At 38.7% G+C, this 24,365-nt stretch overlaps 1 protein-coding gene across 10 annotated transcripts in view; it reads right to left on the bottom strand.

Annotated features, from left to right (window-relative positions):
• Positions 1-24,365, bottom strand: part of schip1 (schwannomin interacting protein 1) — a 547,841-nt gene that overhangs the window by 51,364 nt on the left and 472,112 nt on the right. For 9 of the 10 annotated variants that reach the window (XM_069896763.1, XM_069896764.1, XM_069896765.1 and 6 more), the window contains one exon: positions 6,540-6,658. In XM_069896763.1, the coding sequence (XP_069752864.1) occupies positions 6,540-6,658 (119 nt within the window). Of the gene's footprint in view, positions 1-6,535; positions 6,659-24,365 lie in introns of all 10 variants that reach the window. The other variant, XM_069896773.1, reaches the window with a different exon arrangement.

Here is a 24,365-nt window from a genome sequence, read left to right as displayed (position 1 = left end):
ACCGCCGATCACCACACCTCCCCACTGAGGCCCTGCTCCTGCCGGGAGCCTAAGGTTCCTGCTGCTGCCACTGGGAGCCTGAGTTGCGGCGCTGCCCGCTGGGAGCCCAAGGTGCAGAAGACTGATGGGCCCTGAACCAAGCTCCTGAACGCGGAAATCATTCAAAATGTGGAAAATTGATTTTTTTTAAAAGTGGAATTCTGTGGAAACACAGAAAATTCACATACCTGTAAAATGATGATTATTTTGCTATCCAACTTTTCAGAAATTCTGATGGTTCGGCATCTGGCTCACATTGTGGAGAATCCCATATTCCCTTTAACACTATTCCCGAAGCCCCATTTCTTTCGACACATTGTGATTTCATTTACTGGGCTCCAGATCCTACATTCCCTCTGACAGACTGGGTCAGAATTCCAAGCTCCCTTTAGATTTTCCTGGTTCAGTTCCCCATACACCCTTGGAATTTATTAGGGGCTTATTTCCTGCATCCCCTGTAAAGTTACTAAGTTCACTGGAAAATTATTTTAGTGTGTAATACCTTGGGGATAAAAAATTACAAGTGTGGTAGTGTGGCAGCCCGCCACCAAGAGCAACACAAAAATGGCTTTTGAGTTCTGTGAAATCTGATTTTCAATTTGACTTTGTAAGAAGAAGCACCGAATGTAAAATAAGTAATGCTGAACTATGAAGTCAGTTGTTGGGCCTTGGCTAGAACTGTATAATTCTTGGCACCCACCATTTTTACAATAGTCGTGAAAGATTTGGAAATGATGGAAATGATAGCAGAGATGAGAACATAAGAAATGGAAGCAAGAGAAGGCCATCCGACCCATCGAGCCTGCTCCGCCTTTCAATGAGGTCATGGCTGATCTAATGATGGGCTCATCTCTACCTACCTGGCTTTCTCCCATATTCCTTAATTTCCTACTATTAAAAAAAATCTATTTAACCCTGTCTTAAATGTATATACTGAGGGAGCCTCCACTACTTCAAGAGGCCAGTGAATTCCATAGACCCACTCACCACCCTCTGGGAAAAGCAGTTCCTCCTCATCTCCATCCTAATCTTGAGTCTATGTCCCCTAGTTCTAGTCTCCCCACCAATGAAAACCACTTTCCTATCGTTCTCTTATCCACGCCTTTCATAATTTAATACATTTTATTAAGACCCCCCCCCCTCATCCTTCTAAATTCTATAATTGGATACATCAGTTTCTAGTCAAATCATCAGCTTGATTTTTGAATGCCTCAACATTTTTCTGTTTCAACTTAATTATCATCAAGCTGCAACAAACTTCCTGATAAATTTCCATAAATTATTTGCTTTATATACTTCTTTTTATTTTTGGATTATTTTCCACCTTTGCTGAATATTAGTGCAATCTCAACCCAGAAAAAAAATACTTACTGTATTTGACTGTAGTAGCTTTTTTTAAAATAAAAATGTTGGCCCAAGAAGCTAAAAAAATTGTTTCTTTATTAATAAGACTCAACCACCAGTTAATAACACTGAAATATTTTAAAAAATAATACAAGGTACCAACTTGGAATACAAATTGCAGGTTGCTGCTATTAATAGTTTCTGCTGTAGGTTTGCTTTTCTGAGAGGTGATGATGTCACACAAACAAACAGAGAGAAAATCAAAAGTTTTAATTTTCATTGGTTCCAAGATATATTCTCATATTGGCATTTTAAAATCTCTCATATTTGTGGCAGTGAAGTGAGACAATTTTTGTCTGACACGCTGTGAGTATTACACATTTGTCGGGAAAATATCAAATGCTACAAATAATTTCCACAGAGGTGCTTTCATCAAAAGATCTTTAAGATTATGATTCAACCAATCTGTCATTTTGTGTGTTACTCAGTGATGCTTATTCAACCATTGAAAGAGGATTCAAATATGTGTGATGGACTGAACTGGTTACTTGGTGACTGAACACAGGTTTGCTCCATGGCAATTAAAAGCATAACTGATTGGAAAGGCTGAACAGAAGCAAAGACTGTCTGATTTGTGAGTGAAATGTGCACTTCCCATGAATTTTCATGGAGATAAAGAATGCTAACCCTTCAACACAATTAATCATTATTTAAGCTTGATGAACTAAATTGGGACAGAATTTTTGAACCCAATACTCTTATCCCACTCTTAAAAATTAGAATTACGCTAAAATAAATAAATGACATGCAAAAATTAGAAAAAAAAGGACTGTTCTTACATTGGTTGCACTTAAATTGTGTAAATTATTAAGCCATGAAGAAAAAGGCAACTCCCCTCCAACACCACCCCAAATATGGCTGCACAATCACAGTACTTCTTCTCCCAACGCTCAGTCTCAAGAGGCCTCCACACATTCATTTCCACAGGGATACTGGCTAGCATCATGTTAAAACATGAGACTGATTTCCACTGACGGCTCCCATCTCTCTGCAGCATTCCTGCTGTCAAACTGCTTTTGATGATTCATAATTACTTCCAGCTGAACAATGGGAAGTCTAATCCATTGGCTCCTGCCATCTGCTCTCCCGCAGCACTGCCACTGGTGCAGATCCAGGAGAGCGGAGACTTAGCACTGCTCTGAATGGTTCAGTCACCTAGTCCTAATGGTGGAGGCTCCGTGGAGACTTTTGACAGTGTTGTTAAAGGAAACTCCTGCAACCCCAGAAGTCTGTGCTCAGCAGCAATCATATGGGGTTGCAGATTCTGGGGAAGCAGTAGACCACAGCAAGGCACCAGAAATGGGGAAAACACCCTCTGTTGAGATGCACAGGAAAACGACCCTACAGGATGTTATCCACAGCAGCAGCCCAGCATGGAGCTCAGCAGCTGAAGGATCCATTCAGGATGGTGACCATGGCAGCAAAGTAACGAGGGGCTCAGTGGCAAAGGGACACACATTGCTGCAGGCAATACAGTCAGTGGACATGCACAGGCTGCAGACTGCTGACGATAAGCAAATGGGACCAAGTATCAGAGCTGGGATTCGTGAGAGTGGTGAGGGGGAAGAAGGGCTCCTGAAGGGTCTTGGGCTTCCTGATCACGTTAGAGGTTTGCATCTGGAGCTCAGGTTACAATGGACTGAACAGCTGCAGAGATTGCAAGAGTGCTGGAGGTGAATTCATGGACACTCAAGTGACTCTGATGGGATTCTCTTATGCTACACTTTCTCTATTACTGTAAGGGGTGCCAGACGATACTAAAAGTGACTTTGTCTCAACGGCAGACAGAAGGCAATTTCATGTAATATTACATGTTCTGCACTATTACATGACAATAAAGGTATCTTGAATCATAGCGTGTTACAGTCCAAACAAGTAGCAAATACCTAACTACACTAATTCTATGGACGAGCACTTTCTCCATGGCTTGTCTATATACCTACTAACTGCATCCATTACCCGTCATGGGAGGCAAGGCAGGCTTGACCAGTTTTACATATGCACAAATTACCACAATCCAAACTCTTCAAAATTCTTTCCTTTACTTCAAAGTGTCAAAAGTATCACTGGCAACTTCCAGAGATATCATCGAGCTTTGTACCCTTTGTCCAAATAACCCATTCCTTCTCAAGTCAGATAATATTCCCCAATATCTACGCATTTCTATTACCCAAAGGTAAGTACAATAATAAAGGTGTGTCATAGACCAAGGGCACACACACAGACATACACCCTGCGCTATCAGGCTGCCTTCCATCCACAACCCCAGTATCCTCCATTCGCAGGTTGTGCCAGACAAAGATAATAATCAAACGCAAGGTAATGTCATCTGTACGCATTAACCATTAGATGCTGTTTTCACTGAATAAAACCTTTGGGGGACACTAGATTTCAATGGCCTTGATGAACGAGGCCAAGCATTACATTTTGTACAAGCATCAGTTTAATTGGTTGCACCATAATGTTGGTGATCCTGACAAATTAAACGATCACAGGAAAATCTGCATGTATTAAAGATTCCTGTTTTCAACAAAAGTTTATTATAATTTATTATTAACAATTAGTTTAAGAAGAGAATAATTAATAAAAATACAAATGTTTTAACATAAGTGTGAGGTGCTTCATTTTGGTAAGAAGAATCAGAACAGGACATACATGGTAAATGGGAGAGCATTGATGAATACAGAAGAGCAGAAAGATTTAGGAGTAACGGTACATCGTTCCCTGAAGGTAGAAACTCACATGAATAGGGTGGTGAAGTAGGCTTTTAATATGCTGGCCTTTATCAATCATTGCATGGAATATAGGAGTTGGGAGGTGATGTTGAGATTGTATAAGACGTTGGTGCGGCCTAATTTGGAGTTCTGTGTGCAGTTCTGGTCGCCTAATTATAGGAAAGATATAAACAGAGTGGAGAGAGTGCAGAGAAGGTTTACCAGAATGTTACCTGGGTTTAAGCATCTAGAGTATAGGGAGAGATTGGACAGATTAGGTCTTTATTCTTTGGAGTGTAGAAGGTTGAGAGGGGATTTGATAGAAGTATTTAAGATTATGAAAGGGATAGACAGAGTGGATGTGGATAGACTATTTCCGTTAAGAGGAGGAAAGATTAAAACAAGAGGACATGAGTTAAGAATTAAGGGGCAGAGGTTTAGAGGTAACATGAGGGGGAACTTCTTTACTCAGAGAGTGGTAGCCGTGTGGAATGAGCTTCCGGGAGAAATAGTGGCGGCGGAGTCAATTGTATTATTTAAGAAAAGGTTGGACAGGTATATAGATGAGAAGAAGATGGAGGGTTATGGGCATTGTGCAGGGAGGTGGGACTAGAGAGGGGTGTTTGGTTCGGTGCGGACTAGAAAGGCCTAATGGCCTGTTTCCGTGCTGTAATTGTTATATATAATGACATATGAATACTTTAAAAATGGGGCTCATAGAGATACTTTTACTTACATTATCTTTTCTTGAGTACAATTTTGCGCACTACCTACAAGTAGAAATTCTGCCAGCTCGTAGGAAAAAGAATCTCAGGATTGTATGTGATGTCATGTATGTTCTCTGACAGAACATCTGAATTTCCCTACCTTTGAGAAAATCTACTGAAAGCAGAACACTGCTTTCAGATAACAGCAGCAATCAGCATGGATCCACACCACAAAGGACTAAAATGAGATCATCTATTTTCTGTCTGGCTGTTGGATTAAAGGAACTACCAATTCTTCAGAAGAAAACAGGAGTTGTCAATTATATTTCGCAATTCTGTAGAAAAGTTTTCCATTAGATCATATCCAATACAGAATGGAAGAAAATTTTTAAAAATGCCACTGGAGGCAAATCAAAATTCCTTCATGGTGAAACCTTTATTTTGGTGACACAATAATGATCAATGTAGATCAGAACATTAATTTCTGAAAACAGAACAATTATACCATGAATAATTTTCCATTTTCATGGATTCATCAGTGTTGCAATCAAACTCTATCATAATCAGAAAGAAATTACTGGAGGATGCCAGTGGAGAAAAATGGGTGTTGACTGACCCTCTGAGATCCTCCAGCAGGTTGTTTTTAGCTCTAGATTTCAGCATCTGTAGTCTTTCTATCACAGTCCATTGCTTCCTATCTCTGTGCAATGAATGGCCCACTTCTTTTAATCTGTTCTCCCACAATGTTAAGACTTCTGGAAACCCATATTCAAATCCAGGCAAGTACCACTCCCTGATTTCCCTCATCCAATAAAACTCATTGCAACCTTTGAATTGTTACTCCGCCACATTGGTCACACCTTTTCCTGTGAGTCAGCAGATTGTGGTTTTAAGCCTCTCAACTGAAGAATCGTGAATCACATAACTCTCGCTGCAGTTACTCCGTCAAAATAGAATTCCTTTTGCTCCAGCTACAAGAATACGTTTCCTTTTGCTCTATTCAATACATGCAGCAGCTTGGCTTTCAGTTGCCTAAAGGAGATTTTTTTAAAAAAAATTAAATTGCCAACTATTTCAGCACAAGGATTACAATTCACTTTGACAGCTGTATGATAAATTTTCAAGTGAAGTAGGTGAACTTACACAAAATTTGGACAACAAAGCATGTTTAGTTTAAAAGGGAATATGGGAAACAAAATCCAGTGAGTTTAAAAGATGTGTGGGAAACTAGGGCCCTGTGAGTATAAGCAGTGTGGGGAACAGCCTTGCTGAGTTGAAACAAAATCAGGGGAGCCAGTTAAGAACATAAGACAAAGGAGCAGCCTGCCATTTAATCATGAGCTGATCCATTTTCCCAATGCCCGGCTAATCAGGAACCTATCAATCTCTACCTTAAATACCCAGTGTTGCCTGTGGCAACAAATTCCACAGATATACCACCCACTGATTAAAGAAATTCCTCCACATCTCTGATCAAAGCAGAATTATTGGGATGGTGAATTTTGGAGTTTAACTGTGTTACAAAATACTTTAATGGACATCACTGCAGTTCTTGGTTTAGTGGTGAGAGAAACCTTGGTTAAATGCCCTCCAAAGATTTAAATGGGGCTCAGATGGTTGAAAATCAACATCCAAGAATTTTACAAGTGTCTAAGACTTTGTTTCCAATACTCACCGTGAAGACAAGCTGGGTTTACCACTCTTGCTACAGCTGGTGTAAATTCCTGGGCCATCATCAAAGAAACTTCCAAGTGCCAACTTCTGTCGAATTGATTCCCTCTCATTTTTTTGAGCCTGTAAATTAAACAGTAAAGAATTTCAGAAACAACAACTGCTTTTGTTACTACTTGAATCAGGTTTTTAAAGTGGAAAATTTCATTACATAAATCAGATATAATTTATAATCCATTAAGCTCCGTAAATGATTATATGGTTATATGGTTAACTACAATCATTGCGGAAGGCAATGGTTGATTTTTCCCAATTCTTTTCCATTGTTTTGTACCTATTGTTCAGGCTCTTCAACAGCATCTCCATAAATGTAGTTTGACTCCCTCTTTATTCCTAAATTGGAGATTGATTTCAATAACTTGTTTAATTCTTGGTCAATATTATTACAATAATAATTATTTTGATTCTCTGACAGGTTAAACTTTTTGTACATTTACCTTAACTAACCTATATTTGTAGAGCTCATCGAAAGAACCAAAGACTTGTTGATCCAAACCAAGGCTTTTATTAGCAAAAGACAGGAGCTCTTCACAGGTGGCCGACCAGTCTGGAATGATCCGACCTGGCTAGGGACACAACCCTTTAAGGCCCAGACAATAGGCGTGGCTTAGCTCTCAGCCAATCACTGTAAGCACAGTCTAGATACAGTAACTATATACACTATGTACATTGGTGATAGATCTGTACTATCACAATATTATTTGCTTTTACCATCATTGTCAAAATTCATTGACAATTGTCATGCTGTAATCTGCTTTGCAGGAAGACCATCATGCAAAAAAAAAGTATCAAATTCCTGTGTCTGAATCCGCAACAGGGACTCTCAGCTGTGACATCCAATGTCAAGTTAGCTGGAACCATATTACTACACATTTGTTCTTTCTCCACTGGCCCATTTGAAACAAAAACTGACAAAGATCTAGTGCAAGAATGTCAGGAAGAAATATGCAAAGATGCTCAACACCTTGTAACAGCTTTGATGGAGTTTTTGGTTTCAATCATTCCTGATATGAAACTGTGTGGGATTCTCTCCTCCAGCAAATTTCAAACTGGGACCAACAATGAGCAAGCACCTGGCAACAAAGGTTTTTTTTAAATCCTTTGATCATTATTTGAGGTCTTTTTCTGATGATTTACATAGATTGCCGCATCTCTTTACAGTCCAAAAGACCACACTGAATTTTAGAACAGGAAGTGCACAGATGAATTCAGATACCTTCAAAATGTCTCTCCATTGTAATGATGCCACTTGTGTCCAAGTGGTCCTGCTTCATTAAGGCCTTGGCAAAGTGCACCAACTCCAAAGCTGTTGAGGATAGTTATTACCAACAAAGCCACTTGGAGACCTCGCTTTCTGAGTGAAAGTCTAACAGAAGCATTGCAGCAGATACTTGGGAAGTAAACACCTACTTGGCTGACCGCGGGCCTGTGATGTGAATAAATGAACTTACTGGGAAAATGTTAAACTTTCTACTTTATGCATTTGATCATTAATGCCCCAGACATTAATCCCAAGGGAAGCCTGCCATTGTAAATACTTTTCTATTGTTTACAGCGTTAAAAGGCTCATAGAATAGCAAGCTGCAGAGAATATTTGCTTGATGCATCTGTGCACAGCTGTCTCTCTTATTTACACATGTCCCCTGTGTCGCCTCCATAGATTCCATGCAATAGGAACTGGTAGAACAACGTACACAATCGATTTGATACGTAGGTATTAACAAGTCAATTCTGACCAGTGATAAGCCTGGAGGGAAGTGTGGGTAGTCAGAGATCAGGGTTGAGGAACCAGTTGATTCAAAGGATGACAAGGTAGCACTCTTCAAATACTGTGCAAGGAGTAGCTGTAAGATTAAGCAACACTCGCCACCCTCCAGTTGCTGATAATCCCGGTGGAAATTGAAAAGTGCTCCCAAAGTTTGATGCACATAGCCTCAGTTTTGAGCCTATCCCAGAGGGAAAACCAAATACACTCCCAACCCACTGATCAAAATTAGGACTGTACCTATGCTAAATTCTGTCCTATTCGCCTGTGGGGTTACAAAATTACCAAAGATTTCACTGCAGACTTCAAATTTACCTCTAAATTAATCAATCACATTGTCCTGGTTTCTTGTCCACAATGTGATCCAATTAGTATTGAATGCAAAAGAACTTGTTCAATTATTGAGCTGCATTGAGCAGATACAACTTGCAAATGTGTACAAAAGTTAAACTCCAAGCCTTTGTCAACTCATTCACTGAAGCAGATGAAAAAGCGAGCTTAACACTCAATATCTGCAAAGCAAACATTCTGTTCAAATGTGCCCCCACTTTGGAACACCACCCTTCAATAATCAAATTGTGATCCTGGAAAATGTAAATTTAATCTAATATTTTGGGAACTACCTCTCAGCAAAGGCAGACATCAGAATTTCTACCTCTTTTCAGTGCTGCTGTCCTGCACACTTCAAAACACTGGTCTGATTGTATCAAACAGTCCATATAAAATTTTCCAGATGCATTGGCAGATTTAAGTTAGAGGTGCCTGCAGGTCCCACAATGGCCTCAACAGCCATCTCAGAAGTCACTAGAACCAAAGTGAAAGCATGGCACTCTTAATAATGAGGGACTGCTTAAGAGGAAGATGGTTCACGAATGAAATAAGCCAGTGAAGATGAGGTAATGACATTACTTCAATTTTATGGCTGCAGATTTTTTTTGCAAGGCTAAAAAGTGGGTGAAAATTCAAGATCATGATTGCCTGTCCCATAAGCTTTCTTTGTCTAATTGCTACCCTAATATACCAGCATATTATTTTAATTAAATTCCAGCATTTTAAACATATGAGAAGTATACCAATGAAACTCCTCATCAAATTTGTATCATCATGCAGTATTTGCAAATGCATCAAAATTAACAACCTATTCATTAATATTAACACAAATAACCTATGATTTAATCAGGAACTATGGCTAACCAATTGGCTACCAGTTCATAAATTTGGAATTTGATAAAGCAAGAGAGTCTCAATTACATTTGTCATCAAGTGCAATATAATGTTTTAAAGATATTGCTTAGCTTTTTTCAAACCAATAATCTTCATATATTGTGCTAGTAAGGATTTTCAGGAGCTAAATTTTAATAGATACCACAATTTCAATTGTAACAGGTAGGGATAATGGTGAAATCTACCCAGATCCAGGAGTGTTAAAGCAAAAGATAAAAGTGTATGTTTGTTAATGGTGTGCTAAGGCAGACAGACTCCAAACTATAAACTTTTACAGCTCAAACATTAAAGAGAAAAAAAAAACATGATTGAACGCTCCAGTTTCGACAAGACCATTTTAAACCAGGGAACATCAATCACTGAAAAGTCATTGTGTTTCAAATGCAGAACCTTCATCAGTTCATCGTCAAGAGTGTGATTGAGAATGTGGAGGGAATCTATTCTACCAAAGATATGCATTGAGAATAGAGAGGGGATCTATTCTACCAAAGATGTGCATTGAGAATGTCGAGGGGATCTATTCTACCAAAGATATGCATTGAGAATGTAGAGGGGATCTATTCTATCAAAGATATGCATTGAGAATGTAGAGGGGATCTATTCTATCAAAGATATGCATTGAGAATAGAGAGGGAATCTATTCTACCAAAGATATGCATTGAGAATGCAGAGCGGATCTATTCTATGAAAGATATGCATTGAGAATGTAGAGGGAATCTATTCTATGAAAGATATGCATTGAGAATGTAGAGGGAATCTATTCTACCAAAGATATGCAGGCAGTGAACACAATCTGCTGTGTTGTACAGTGCTGTTTCACTATAAATCATCATCAATTCTCATGACTGGTACCAATGTCCACTGCCTGAACAAAATCCCAGCTTTGTACTCTCTGATGGTGCACAGTGGCAAAGAGTGTGGAAGGGAACAAACTGAGAAAGACTTTCACCTTGGCATTTACAATTTGACCCACATGTTACATCTGCTTGGAAATGTAAAGTCCACATTGAAATATTCAATATTAATTAAAGGTTAATAGGGGGAGTGCTATCAATAACACAAGTGAATGTTAAATTTCAACAAAATTAAATGTTTGACTTAGAACCTAGTTTTTGCATCAGAACCGTCTTTTCATGGTTTGTCCTTCAAAATGCAAAACCTCACAGTTGTTCATGTTAAATTCCATCTGCTGTTTATTCCGGCTGGTCCAGATCCCTCTCCAAGCTTTGAAAACCTTCCATGCTGTCCACAGCGCTTCTGATCTGAGTATTGTCTGCAAACTTGCTGATCCAATCACCACATTGTTGTCCAGACTGTGGATCTAGATGACAAGCTACGCTGGTCCCAGCACCGATCCCTGCAGCACGCCACTAGTCACAGGCCTCCAGTCTGAGAAGCTATTGTCCAATGGCCACTCACTGGCTTCTCCCACACAGCCAATGTTTTTGGATATTTTAATATGAGATTTCACATCCAAAGTACAGAGGACCTATGGATAGATGTTAAAATTCTCAAAGATACACTACACTTAAAATCACCAATGCCTGAAGAGGGCACACAAAATCAGTGAACCGGTGCGGACTTGAAAGGCCAACATGGCCTGTTTCCGCTCCGTAAATGGTTATATGGTTAAGTGAATAATGTTTCTTCTAACAAAAGAAGTTCAGAATTGTCTTTTTTTAAAGACCATGTGTTCAAGACAAAGTTCTGTAATAAACCTCATGCAAACTAAAAGTGATCCTCACAGCAATACTAGGAAGTATTCAAATGAAATCGCACATCACCTGCCATGCACATTTACAGCTGTAGCAAGCCAAAATATTACATAGTCCATAGAAGATAATGATCCATGTGCTGCTGGTGGCAGTGTGGGAGGAAGGGCTCCTTACATAGTCCATAGAACATAATGATCCATGTGCTGCTGGTGGCAGTGTGGGAGGAAGGTCTCCTGGACAAGTTCAAAAGGAGATGGGAAGATGACTAAATGTTCTGAAATTTTGTTGACTTTGTCCCTTTGAAATTTGAGAATTGTAGAGAAAAGTTCAAAAAGGCATTCTGTGATTTCTCTTTGGCACAGATCACAGATCTAATGGAGAAATTGCAAAAATCATTTTGGCAAAAAAATAAACCAAAAAAGGTGACTCAACCGTGGATAACAAGGGAAATTAGAGACAGCATTAGGTCCAAAGAGAGAGCATATCAATTGGCCAAAAAAAGTACCACAACCGAAGACTGGGAGCAGTTCAAGATGCACCAAAGGAGGACAAAGGGATTAATCAAGAGAGCAAAAATAAATTACAAAAGTAATCTTGCGGCAAATATAAAAACCGACTGCAAAAGCTTTTATAAATATGTCCAGAGGAAAAGATTGGTGAAATCCAGAGTAGGTCCTTTGCAGTCGGAATCAAGGGAATGTATAATGGGGAATAAGGAAATGGCAGACCAATTAAATTCTTACTTTAGTTCTGTTTTTACAAGAGAGGATACAAATAACCTCCCAAGGATGTTGGGAAACATAGAGACTAATGCAAGGGAGGAACTGAAATAAATCAGTATCTCAAAGGACATGGTCTTGGGGAAATTGATGGGATTGAAGGCAGATAAATCCCAAGGGCCTGACAATCTACAAGGAAGTGGCCATTCAGATAGCAGATGCTTTAAGAATTATTTTCCAGAACTCGATAGACTCAGGATCAGTACCCATGGATTGGAGGGTAGCTAATGTTATGCCACTATTTAAAAAGGGGGTAGAGAAAAAGCGGGGAATTATAGGCCGGTGAGCCTTACATCAGTAGTGGGCAAAATGATGGAATCCATTATTAAGGATGTAATAGCGGAGCATATGACTAGCAGAGAAGGGATCGGACGGAGTCAACATGGATTTACAAAAGGTAAATCGTGCTTGACAAATCTATTGGAATTCTTTGAGATGGTGACAGGTAAAATAGATGGGGGAGAGCCAGTGGATGTGGTGTACCTGGACTTCCAAAAGGCCTTCGATAAGGTCCCGCATATACGACTGGCTTACAAAGTCAAGGCTCATGGGATTGGGGGCAAAGTATTGATGTGGATTGAGAATTGGCTGGCAGGTAGAAGACAGACAGTTGGGATAAATGGCTCGTTTTCTGAGTGGCAGGCGGTGACCAGTGGGGTGCCACAGGGATCTGTACTGGGAACCCAGCTGTTCACAATTTACATTAATGATCTGGATGAGGGGATTGGATGTAATATCTCCAAATTTGCAGATGACACTAAGCTAGGAGGGGTTGTGTGCACGGAAGAGGGGGACAGGAAGCTCCAGTGTGATTTGGATCAATTGAGGGACTGGGCAGATACATGGCAAATGCACTACAATGTGGATAAATGTGAGGTTATCCATTTTGGTAATACAAACCGGAGGGCAGATTACTATTTGAATGGCAATAGATTAAGAGATGGAGAAGTGCAGAGAGACCTAGGGGTACTTGTACATCAGTCTCTGAAGGCGAGCATGCAGGTACAGCAGGTGATTAAAAAGGCAAATGGCTTGTTGGCCTTCATATCAAGAGGGTTTGAGTATAGGAACAAGGATACCTTACTGCAGCTGTACAGGGCCTTGGTGAGACCCCACCTGGAGTATTGTGTGCAGTTTTGATCACCTTATCTAAGGAAGGATGTTCTTGCAATGGAGGGAGTGCAGAGGCGATTCACCAGGCTGATACCTGGAATGGCAGGAATGACTTATGAGGAAAGATTGCACAAATTGGGATTGTACTCGCTGGAGTTTAGAAGATTGAGAGGGGATCTCATAGAGACCTATAAAATTCTGGCAGGATTGACAGAATGGATGCAGATGGGATGTTTCCAATGATGGGAAAATCCAGAACCCGGGGCCACGGTTTGAGGATAATAGGCAAACCATTTAGGACCGAAATGAGGAGGAATTTCTATACCCAGAGGGTGGTGAATCTGTGGAATTCATTGCCACAGAGGGCAGTAGAGGCAGGTTCATTAAATATATTTAAGAGGGAATTAGATCTATTTCTTCAGTATAAGGATATTAAAGGTTACGGAGAGAAGGCGGGGACGGGGTACTGATCTTTAAGATCAGCCATGATCTCGTTGAATGGTGGAGCAGGCTCGAATGACCTACTCCTGCTCCTATCTTCTATGTTTCTATGTATAACACTAACATGGTAATTGTAGGGTTACTGGCAAAAGCCTTTTTGCAGATTTGTTAGCCTCTGTTTTTTAAGATATGTACCTCGATCAAGGGTCACAGGAAATGAGACATTATAAACTGGCACCACAAAGGGATAGAAAAGAACTAAGATAAGAAATCATGTTAGGTTTTAAAACGTATAAATTGTAAAATTTAAATGTGGATTTTTTCCTAATTATGATCCTTAAATTAGTGTCATTAGAGAATAGCGACATATAACTAATGTGATATTTCAAAGACACAAATAATCTGAACTGATAAGAGAGGAAGCTTGAGGACACAACAGGATATCTGAAAAAAATGAGAAAGATTGACTAACTTAGGATGAGATCAAGTAAAACTGTCATCAATCAATTATAAAGGTGATAAATTTTGTTTGATCTAAAAGGGGCTATTGGGCAAGAGCACGAGCGAATGCGCGTACAAGAGAAGGAAATAAAGAGGGCAACTAAACCAACAGTTCCCATAACACTAAATTGGTGATGGTTGATAATTATTTTCCTTCTGTATTTTGTTGAGGCATTTAATAAGTAGTTTTATATCATCTTTGAGTTATCACAAAGTAGTTTTTAGTCTTGAAACGTGTGGTGTCTCCCTAGTTTGCAAATACCTCTTGCTGCTGGATCAGAAAAAAACAAGGAATGATTTTTCAATATTTTTGTTACATGAATACATATAGAAGCTTACCAAATATTGTGGAGATACCACAGAGAACGAGCAATTCCAGATAAACTAGCTTCTCATTTTATGTACAATTTTTACTTTGTCATATCTTTATGGATTGTTATAAAAACTCAGCTGCTTCACTTTCAGTGAAAAAAGACTGCCCTCATAACCAATTTTACCCAAAGTGCATGAATATGATTGATTCTTTATGGCTCTTAAATATCTCAAAAACCTTCTCTATTAATGGACTAATAGTGGTTAGACGACAAATGTCAGTCTTGCAAATGATAACAGTGGGTACATTTTATAAAATACTCCATAACCTTTAAAGATTTTGGAAACAGGAATCGACTCATGTCTATTTCCCCATCCTTCCTTCTACCTTTGTCTTGTTCCCAAATATTTATTCATTTATTAGTTCTCATCCCACTATTTTCCAAGATCACGCAACATCTTAAATGCTCTCACAGATGCAGGAACCTGGATTCGATCCTGGGTGGAGTCTGTGCAGAATTTTTACATTCTTGTCAAGAGATTGTGAGCTTCCTGCAGGTGTTCAGACTTCCTCCAAGTTCTAAAGATGTGGTGTCACTTATTTTTTCTCACTATATTAGCCCTTAATGTGGGTTAATGGCAAAAGAAATCAAAGAGTAGCTGATAGACATATGCAAGGGAGAATAGTTAGCAGAGGAACCAAGAAATGAAAGAAGAATAGGGATCGATTTCAAAGGGCTAGCATTAGACAGATGGGCCAATTGGCTACCCTGTGTCAACAAGACACAAGGTCCCTTAGATCTAAAGTAGTTCCTAGTTTCTCTAGCTTTCCCTCATCAACACTGATATGATCATACTGAAAGCCCTTCAAAAGGCACAGAATAGGTTTATGATGATGTTATTGAAGCACAGTTGCTGCAGTTTATGTTGGAGATGGATTTTAATAGTTTCAGTGTGAACAAAAAAAAACATTAACTAGAATTTACCTCATTGCCACACTGATGTCAATGGCCTCAAGTACTGCCAAGTGGAGGCCACCCACAAATTGGAGGAACATCACCTTATATTCCATCTCAGCAGTCTCCAACAGGCAGCATCAATATCGACCCCCAATTTCCATTCACCTCCTCTCAGTCTCTCTCTTTCCCTCATTGCCCCTCCTCCAGTTCCAGTCCCCACCCCGTTTCTATCTTTGCCCTCTCCCTCCATCTCTTCACAGTTTCTTTCTCTTTCACTCTTTTACCTATTAGCCTGCGTCCCTCTCCTTCTTCTCTCCCTGCACCTGCATTTTTGTTCAGACATCTGTCTGATATTCAGCACTCCTGAAAAAGACCTCAGGTCTGAAAAGTCAACAGCCTTTTAATCCCCATGGATGCTGTGTGACCTGCTGATTTTCTCCACCACTTTGTGTACTGCACCAGACCCCTGATTCTGCCAATTTTCTTGTTTAGCCTAGAATTAGTTTGCTGACTCTCAGCACCTCCAGAACCAGCCGGAGATTTCAGAAAAGGACATTTGTTAAAACAAGGCTAAAGTAATTGTTCCAACCAGTGAAAAATTCAGTATAATTAAAATGTCAGATGTGCTATTGGAAAGCATAGCAATAAGACAGGGAATAAGAAGATAGAAATGTCAACTTAAATGTTGTTGACTGCAAAGTGTAGCTGATGCTGTGGCATGGACAGTGCACAAATATCATAAATGATAAATCTAGGTTTACATACATAAATAGATTAGTACTGATTTATTGTCAGAGTACATACATGTCATCACATACAACTCTGAAAATGCTTTCTTTTGCCTGCAAGAAAAAAGAATCTCAGGGTTGTATGTGATGTCATGTATGTATTTTGACAATAAATCTGAAATAATAACATTGACATTTTGAACAAACAATTCGCACAACAAAAAGGTAGAATGTGATGCATCTTGTCTAATAATGGAGATTATGTCCTATATTCCTGAATGATGCTGAGATTTTATACAAGGTTGTAATGGAGGATTAAAACCATGTGCCCAGATGCTTTTTTGCTTATGTAGAACTGACGACACTGGGGCTACACTCAAGTCACCTTACTTTCAGAATGAGCAGACGTAATTAAACTCAGCCATGGGGATTTATCTGAAGATAAACTTTGAAATGGAATTCCACTGTGAGGCCCAGGGAAAGCAGTTATCAAATGCGACACTCTGAAATTGACGAATTGGTCACAACCTGTCTTGCTCGAGAAGTTTTAATAAGTCTTTGTAGCTACGAGATAAACCAGGAAATCATAGCATCCTGGTTCCATAATAATTAATCTTCTAAATTGTAGGATAGTATGTTCAGCTTTGATTTTGACTAACAAATGTAAGAAGGAGTAGGCGCATGATTAATTGTTCTTTTCTAAATGTAGGATAGCATTGCATTGCAAAGCCTGAGAAGTTTTGATAAGTCTTTGTATCTACGAAATAAACCAGGAAATCATAGCATCCTGGTTCCATAATAATTAATCTTCTAAATTGTTGAATAGTATGTTCAGTTTTGATTTTGACGGACAAATGTTAGGAGTAGGAGCCATATAACCATTTATGGAGCAGAAACAGGCCATGTCGGCCTTTCGAGTCCGCCCCAGCTCACTAGAACAACTCCACTAGCTCAAACCTCCCACTCTCTGCCAATAACCCTCCAACCCCCTCACCTCCATGTTCACATCCAACCTTCTCTTAAATGACTAGTTATTCATTTTTTTAGGGAATTGTAATTTATAGCAATTTTGCACTTGTAATGCACAATCCTGCAGCCATAAAACAACAAATTTGATGACACATGTTCCTTGAGCAAATAATGAGGATCTGGAGGAACTCAGCATCCATGGGCAGAAATGGTCTGTCAATGTTTCCGGTTTGGACTCTCTCCTTAGCAGTTAGTGCACTGCCATTACAGTTCCAGTCATGTGGTCACTTACATTAACCAGTTAATCTACCAATACATCTTTTAGATGCAAGAAGAAACCACAGCATTGGACAAAAACCTACGCAATCAAAGAGAGAACATGCAAGTTTCACAGAGAACTGAGTATTTGAGTGGAATTTATCAATTTTAGTGCAATAATGCAACACTATCCTCAAGAACGTATTTCTGCATTTAAGAGGGAAATGTTTGTATGTATTTTGATTGATATGGTGCAGTGTGAAAAATAAAAAAAATTAAAAAAAAACTTATTTCTGCCAATTCATAATTTCCAAGAGTGATAAGATTTCTAGATGATTAATTGTTTTTGGGGTATATAAGCCTGTGGTCCTGCTGCTGAAGTTTAGGCTCTCCGAGGGGTGGGAACACCTCTTGTCAAGAAGGAAGAACAGCCAGAGTCCGAGCAACGTCCCGGTCGGGGGAGGTGAAGAAGCTGCTACCGGCGCCCCAGCAACCTACTACAAGTGTGCCGTTGTTGCCTCGCTTTGGCAGTTGGGACCAGTCCAGGCGTTGTTAAGTATGATTAGGGAGGGCTTGCATATTGTAGTTTGAAATCTGCTTAAGAATTTGTAATAAAGATTTGTGTAAACTGAAGTGCTCTCGGTGTGTGTCTCTGTTTTCTTTCGGTAGCTCAAGTTTACCCAGAACAAAGGTCTTTTGAGAATTTTAGTTCAAGTTCATTACAACATTGCTGTCCTCATCCCAAGCTTCATCAAATCTCACATAGCAATTGACTAGGCCCAGTGACTCACATGCCCGCTCACAGTATTTATTCAATCTCTATTTTTTGAAATGCTACTCATTCATGGACTACCTCCTCCTTGGGTTTCTAAGTTCTAAAATAAGAGATCTTTGACCCCTTCCAGCCTTTGTCCCGTCATATTTTCAGGTTAGCTCCAAAACTTTCCTCTGGAATCTCTGCACTTTTATATCTCCCTCTTTTCCTTTGAGACACTGAAAACAAGTATCCATTATCTCTGCCTTTTTGCTTAATGTGAAATTTTCTCTAATACATTCTTAGAGAAGAATTAAAGACATTTTACATTTGTTTAATACATGCTATAAATTATACCTGCAGTTTATATGTGTGTTGGTTTTTGATCTAAACTGCAGGACACTTGCTTCCTAATGTTATCAGTAGTGAATACTTAAGGACTCTATTGTCCCAGGATCGTGCTGTATCCTCTATAGTGAGCGTAAGGCTACTGGAAGCTCATGTACAGGTTGTGCAGTAGACTGATTAAGCACTTTCATTTAAATTGAACAGCTGCTGTACAAAGCAGTCAGATGTGTCTGAGTGCACATCTATCACTATAATGTATTTACAAACAATTGATTATATAAATGCAGCATTGTACAGAATATATCCTATTCAATTGCTGGTGGCAAGGCAGTCGGCCTGGTACTTCAGCAACAATCCACTTTAAATACTAGGAAATTAAGCTGTTTTCTTAGCTTCCCATTATTTGCTACCATTAGCTCATTTAATGCGTCGACACTGGCAGCGCAGGAAGGACAGGTTTTTTTAATTGCCTGGCAGGCATAAAATAAATTTGACTATAATTCTCTTCCCAAGACATTATGATGCTGTGAAGATTTAAATGCCAGAAAGGAAATCGTGAAGTATTTGATTTTGCAAATGGATCTTTTTGTTTTAGGATCCTGCTTTATGACAATGTCACTGAAGGAACAAGTCATCACATAAATCGTGTCTAACTCTGCTCTCAATGGGCTCTCAAGTTTGAATGTCAGGGTAACACATTTTCAACTGCTGATAAATTTGATTTTTTTCTCCATCAAAGCAGTTTTGATATCCTAATAATTGGGTATTAAAAATTCCTTTAATCAAACAAGCAGGATGACGGTAAAAACAAAAGGAAGGTTATCTCAATCTACTGCCAGGAGTCTGTGAAGAACAAACAATGCTGGAGAAGCTCAGCAGGTCAAACAGTGTCCTGTATATAGCAAAGGTACATAATTGATGTTTTGGGCTTGAGCCCTTCATCAAAGTAGGGTCAAGCTTGAAATGTCAGTTATGTATCTTTACCTTTGCTACATAAAGGAGACTGTTTAACCTGCTGAGCTTCTCCAGCATTGTTTTTTTTTACTTCAAACACGGTGTCTACAGAATTTTGTTATTTACTAATGCCAGGAATCTGATTTCTGAGTTAAAATAAAGATGGCGGGGAGGGGGGCAACAAGCAGGGAGCATTTGTCAGAAGATTTTATACAAGGCCATAATTTTGTCTAAATTCACACAGAGTTGAAGGATAAGTGATATTAAGAGTTGACAGAAGCTTGCAAGGGAATTACAAACAGGAAAAGGTAGTAGGACACCAAGAGTTCCAATTAAGATTTAATCTGATACAAGGCGCAGAATACAGAGGTCATATTTGACACCATAGTTTGCAAAATTTATATCATACTTCAAGTAATTCCTTCTAATTTTGTATATTACTGGTACGTTACTTATAGTGATTTTATTGTACTTGTGAAGTTTGGTCATTTTTCAGAAGAATTTTGAGTTTTATTGCTGTTGGGAGCCCTCTAGTTTTGCACATCTGGGGAGGCTAAAGCTGAACTTGGAGATTAACCATCAGAGAAACTGCCTCCAGGATACATTAGATTCAACAGTTTTGATTAATTTACAGAAATAAACAACCTGATTCAAGCAAACCCAAATAATGGAAAATTTGTACATTCAAGTTTTGTTGCTTAAAATCTAAAATACACCCTGCACATTCAGGAATTAATGGCACCAATATGTCTGATCTTGGGCTAAGTAATACAGGCCCTTGAGAGATGAAAGTTAAAAATAAAATTGTTTACTGATTTATGTCAGCTGTGGTTTTGTGTTCAAGTCCCACCCTAGAGACTCGAGCACAAAAGCTAACCTGACACATTATTGCAGTCCTGATTGAGGATTCACTGCTGGAGATGCCAACTGAGTTGTTAGACTTGGAACCTGTCTGCCCCCAGAGTCAGAATTTTAGAGGTAACCAATATTTATTTTTCAACTCGTGTCACATCAAACAGATTATCTGGACATATTTTGCTATTTCATGCAGGATCTTGAGATACAATGATTTAACTGCTTTATTTCCTCAAACTGTCTTTAAGAAACAAAATCATTTGTTGTGGACCTAAGTGTTCAACACCTTTGTTAATATTCCAGATGATCTAATCACTGAAGATTACATGCTCAAATCATCAGAGAAGATTTTCAACACTTATCCGTTGAGACAAGCATGGTCAGAAAGAGGAGTAAGGATTACAGGAAAATGTCCCAGCAGTTTTACAATTGATGGAAAATTACTCTTGAAATGAAGTCACTGTTGTAATTCATGGAAACATGACAGATGATTACACATGGAAAGATCCCAGATGCAGGGAATAATTAATTCAGCAGTTTTGGCATTAAAACCCTCTGGTATTCCTTGTTCAAGTTCAATTCCAACAAAACAAAAACAAAATTAGAGAATCTTATTTTATCTCTCCATGCAAAAATCATCTTGCTTCATTAACAGTAAAAGATTTGATAAATCTCAGTGCTGCCCTTGTTAATGGTGAAAAATAATATATTTCACTGCTAATTAGAAGGATCCAAAACTAAAAAGTATTTCAGATTTTCTTCATTAACTATTGACTCTGGGTTGTTTCACTTTTTCTAATGTGTAGTATCTTAAGGTTTCTGTTCAAGTTTATTGACATCTGACTTTATATATGCAACTACATGAAACAGCATTTCTCTAGACCTCAGTGCACAGACAGAATACATTTCTCACACAGCATGTAATCATCATACATACATAAAAAATATAATAAAAATATATAAATATTCTGGGATAATTTTCTCTGTTTCATTTATACAAGACCCAAGGATACATGATACCATCAATCTAACAGTCTGTGGGAAGAAGCTATATCCCAGCGAAGCAGCTGGATTTTGATGCTCCTGTATGTCGTTCTTGATGGTAGTAGGTCAAAGATACTGTCTGATGGATGGGAGGGGTCGTCAACAATTCTTGCAACCTGATTTAAGCAACACTCCCAATGAATGTCGTCAATAGAGTAAAGGGAGACCCAGTGATTTTCTCGGCCATTTTAATAGTTCTCGCTATTTTCCTCTGATCTGATGCTTTGCAGCTACCATACCACACAATGATGCAGCCAGACAGGACACCTTCAATTGTGCTCTTAATGTTAATAAAACACCTTGCCATTTTATATTCCAGTTGCTGAAAAAACATGGAAGCATTTTTCCTAGCAACATCATAACATGCTGGAAAAAAAGTGCACCAAGACACCATTTAAGGGTAGAATGCCTATTAATACAGTCAACAGCCCATTTGGATTTTGTATCTAGGCTTAATTAAGCAAGCCCATCAGAAAATGCTGCTTGCAAATATTAGCTTCCAATAATTATGTTGGGATTCTCCCAGTTTGCAGATGTAATTTAATGGAATTAGAGCCACCTCCCAAAATTAATGCTGATATAGGATAAATGGCACAAAAATTTCCAACAAATGTCTTCAACAAAACAATATGCAAGCAAGATCATGCAATAGAATGAAATGGTTGAGATTTGTTACGTCAAGGTCAACTCTTTGCTCTTCTGTTGTATATTAGGGTTTGGGGTTTCAATGCACTGCTCAAAAAAATCTTCAATGATAGTCAGATATCAAATTCACTTCTGAAAACAAATTGTTATTTTCTTCATGGACATAATTGTGTATCCAGTGAGGTATATGCAGGAAGATTTCCAACAGCTCACCTTATTCATAATTCCAACCATTCTAAATTTTAAATTTAGACAAACAGCACAGTAACAGGGCATTTCAGCCCATGAGCCCATGCCACCCAATTGCCCACGTCTTGAACAGTGGAGGAAACCAAAGCACCTGAAGGAAACCCACGCAGACACAGGGAGAATATACAACTCTTTATAGACATTGTGAGATTCGAACCCAAGTCCCGATCTCTGGCGCTTTAAGTGTTGCACTGACCGCTGCTATGCTTACAGTTCTACCCCAGAGTTAGATTCAACTCTTATATTCTGAATTTAAAACTTAACTTTCAAAGAGCAGATTAAATTATCACCTGCCTGAATTGAGAATCTAATTAAAGGATGATAGAGTGTCAGTAGGAAGACCTCTGTAAATTGCAAACTTTCTCTTGGTCTGATGAAATTGGAATTATCCTGTCCATGTTTTCTGACAATGTGGTTTGAACTGGGCCATCAACTACTTAGCAAACTATACTGAATTTTGCTTGCCATATTTACTAAATTATTAAAAAATATTTGCTCTGATGCCAAGGTCATTGACCTGAAGCATTATCTCTCTATCGATGCTGCCTGACCTGTTGAGAATTTCTTCTGTTTTTATTTCAGATGTACACCATCAGGGCAGATTTTGTTTTTTTTTTATATATTTGTATTTCCCTCCATCACAAATGAAATGCCAAATAATATCAAGTTTAACCTGGCAAACTAAATATGATTTTCAGAAACTGACACAATGCCATAAAATCCAGCTATGCATTGGTGTTCTTCAAACAACAGAATGCAATCCCATGCTGATTTTGTCTATGTGCACATTCATATATAAAGTAATTAAATGTTCTTGCCCACAGAGCAACCAGCCATTAGCGATGCAGACTTTTCTATAATGTGGCCCACATGCCAAGAATAAACAGAAAGGGTATGCTATTTGCTTGCATTCCCACTAACCTAATTTGCATTTTAAAGGTGTTTCTTATGAACAGAATAAAACTTTCTAAAGCAAGAAAAATCAATGTAAAACAATGTCAAAAACATTAACATGAAATGTGTTATGTATTCAGAGTCAAAGCGTGGAGACAGGCCTTTCAGCCCAACCTGCCCATGGTGACCAAAATATCCCACCCAGACTCGATTCACTTGCCTCCACAGAGCACGTCCCTCGAAACCTAACCTTTCCAAGCACCCATCCAAATACTTCTCCAATGATGTAAATAGTAACAGCCTAAATTTCTTCCTCCAGCAGCTTGTACCATGCATCCACCATCCTCAGGTTCCCACTAAATCTCTAACACCTTAAACCTATATCCTCTGGTCACAAATTCCTCTATTTTGGGCAACAGACTGTGCATCCAACTCGATCATTTCCTCTCAAGATTGTGTGCATGTCTTTGAGATCACATCTCATCTTCCCAATGCTTAACAGAGCATAAAGCCCCAGCCTGCTAAACCTCTCACTATAGCTCAGGCTCCCAAGTTCAAACAACATCCTCTTAAACCTCAGCACCCTCTCCAACTTGACATCATCTTTCCCAAAACTAGAAAATCCTATTCTGTTTCCTTTAGCATTGGGTTAACTAAACCTGCATGAATAAGTTTACAAATATATACAATGTTAATCTCAGTTTATTGCACAATACCTTTACACTTCTTGCACAATAATGAAATGAAATGCTAGCCATTATCACTAAGAAAATTAAAATCGTTGATAATGATTTTAAAATAGTCACTTTTACTAAACATTACATCTTATTAAGCCTCATTTTAGCCGTCATTGAAAGTGCTGGGGTGGGGGAGGAAGTGCAGAGGGAAAAAGCAGGTGCTAGTGGGGTGAGAGAGGAAATAAAATGGTGGGAAGGATAAAAATAATAACATTGTATGTATTTTTATGAAGCATGATTCTACCTGGGTCTTTGATGAAAGATCGTAATTGTTCAATGAACTAAAATACAAGTTTCCCAGTTAAATAATTTTGTGGTAAAGCCACTGCAAATGTTTTGAAAATAATTTTAAGTTATTAATTGAACATTTGAGAATGACAGTCAAGTATTCATTTAATTTTCAATTCACTGAAGAATCTTGTCAGTACACAGCGATTCCCAGAGACAGACTGAAGTTTTACAACTTGTCTCCATTGACAGAAGAGCCAAATGCTAACTTATCACAAAACTTTAGATTTACCGTTTT

Source organism: Narcine bancroftii, chromosome 9 (assembly GCF_036971445.1).
Source record: "Narcine bancroftii isolate sNarBan1 chromosome 9, sNarBan1.hap1, whole genome shotgun sequence".
In the NCBI taxonomy this organism is placed as follows: domain Eukaryota; kingdom Metazoa; phylum Chordata; class Chondrichthyes; order Torpediniformes; family Narcinidae; genus Narcine; species Narcine bancroftii.
Note: the sequence above shows the minus strand (reverse complement) of the source record. Positions and strands in the feature narration are given on the sequence as shown.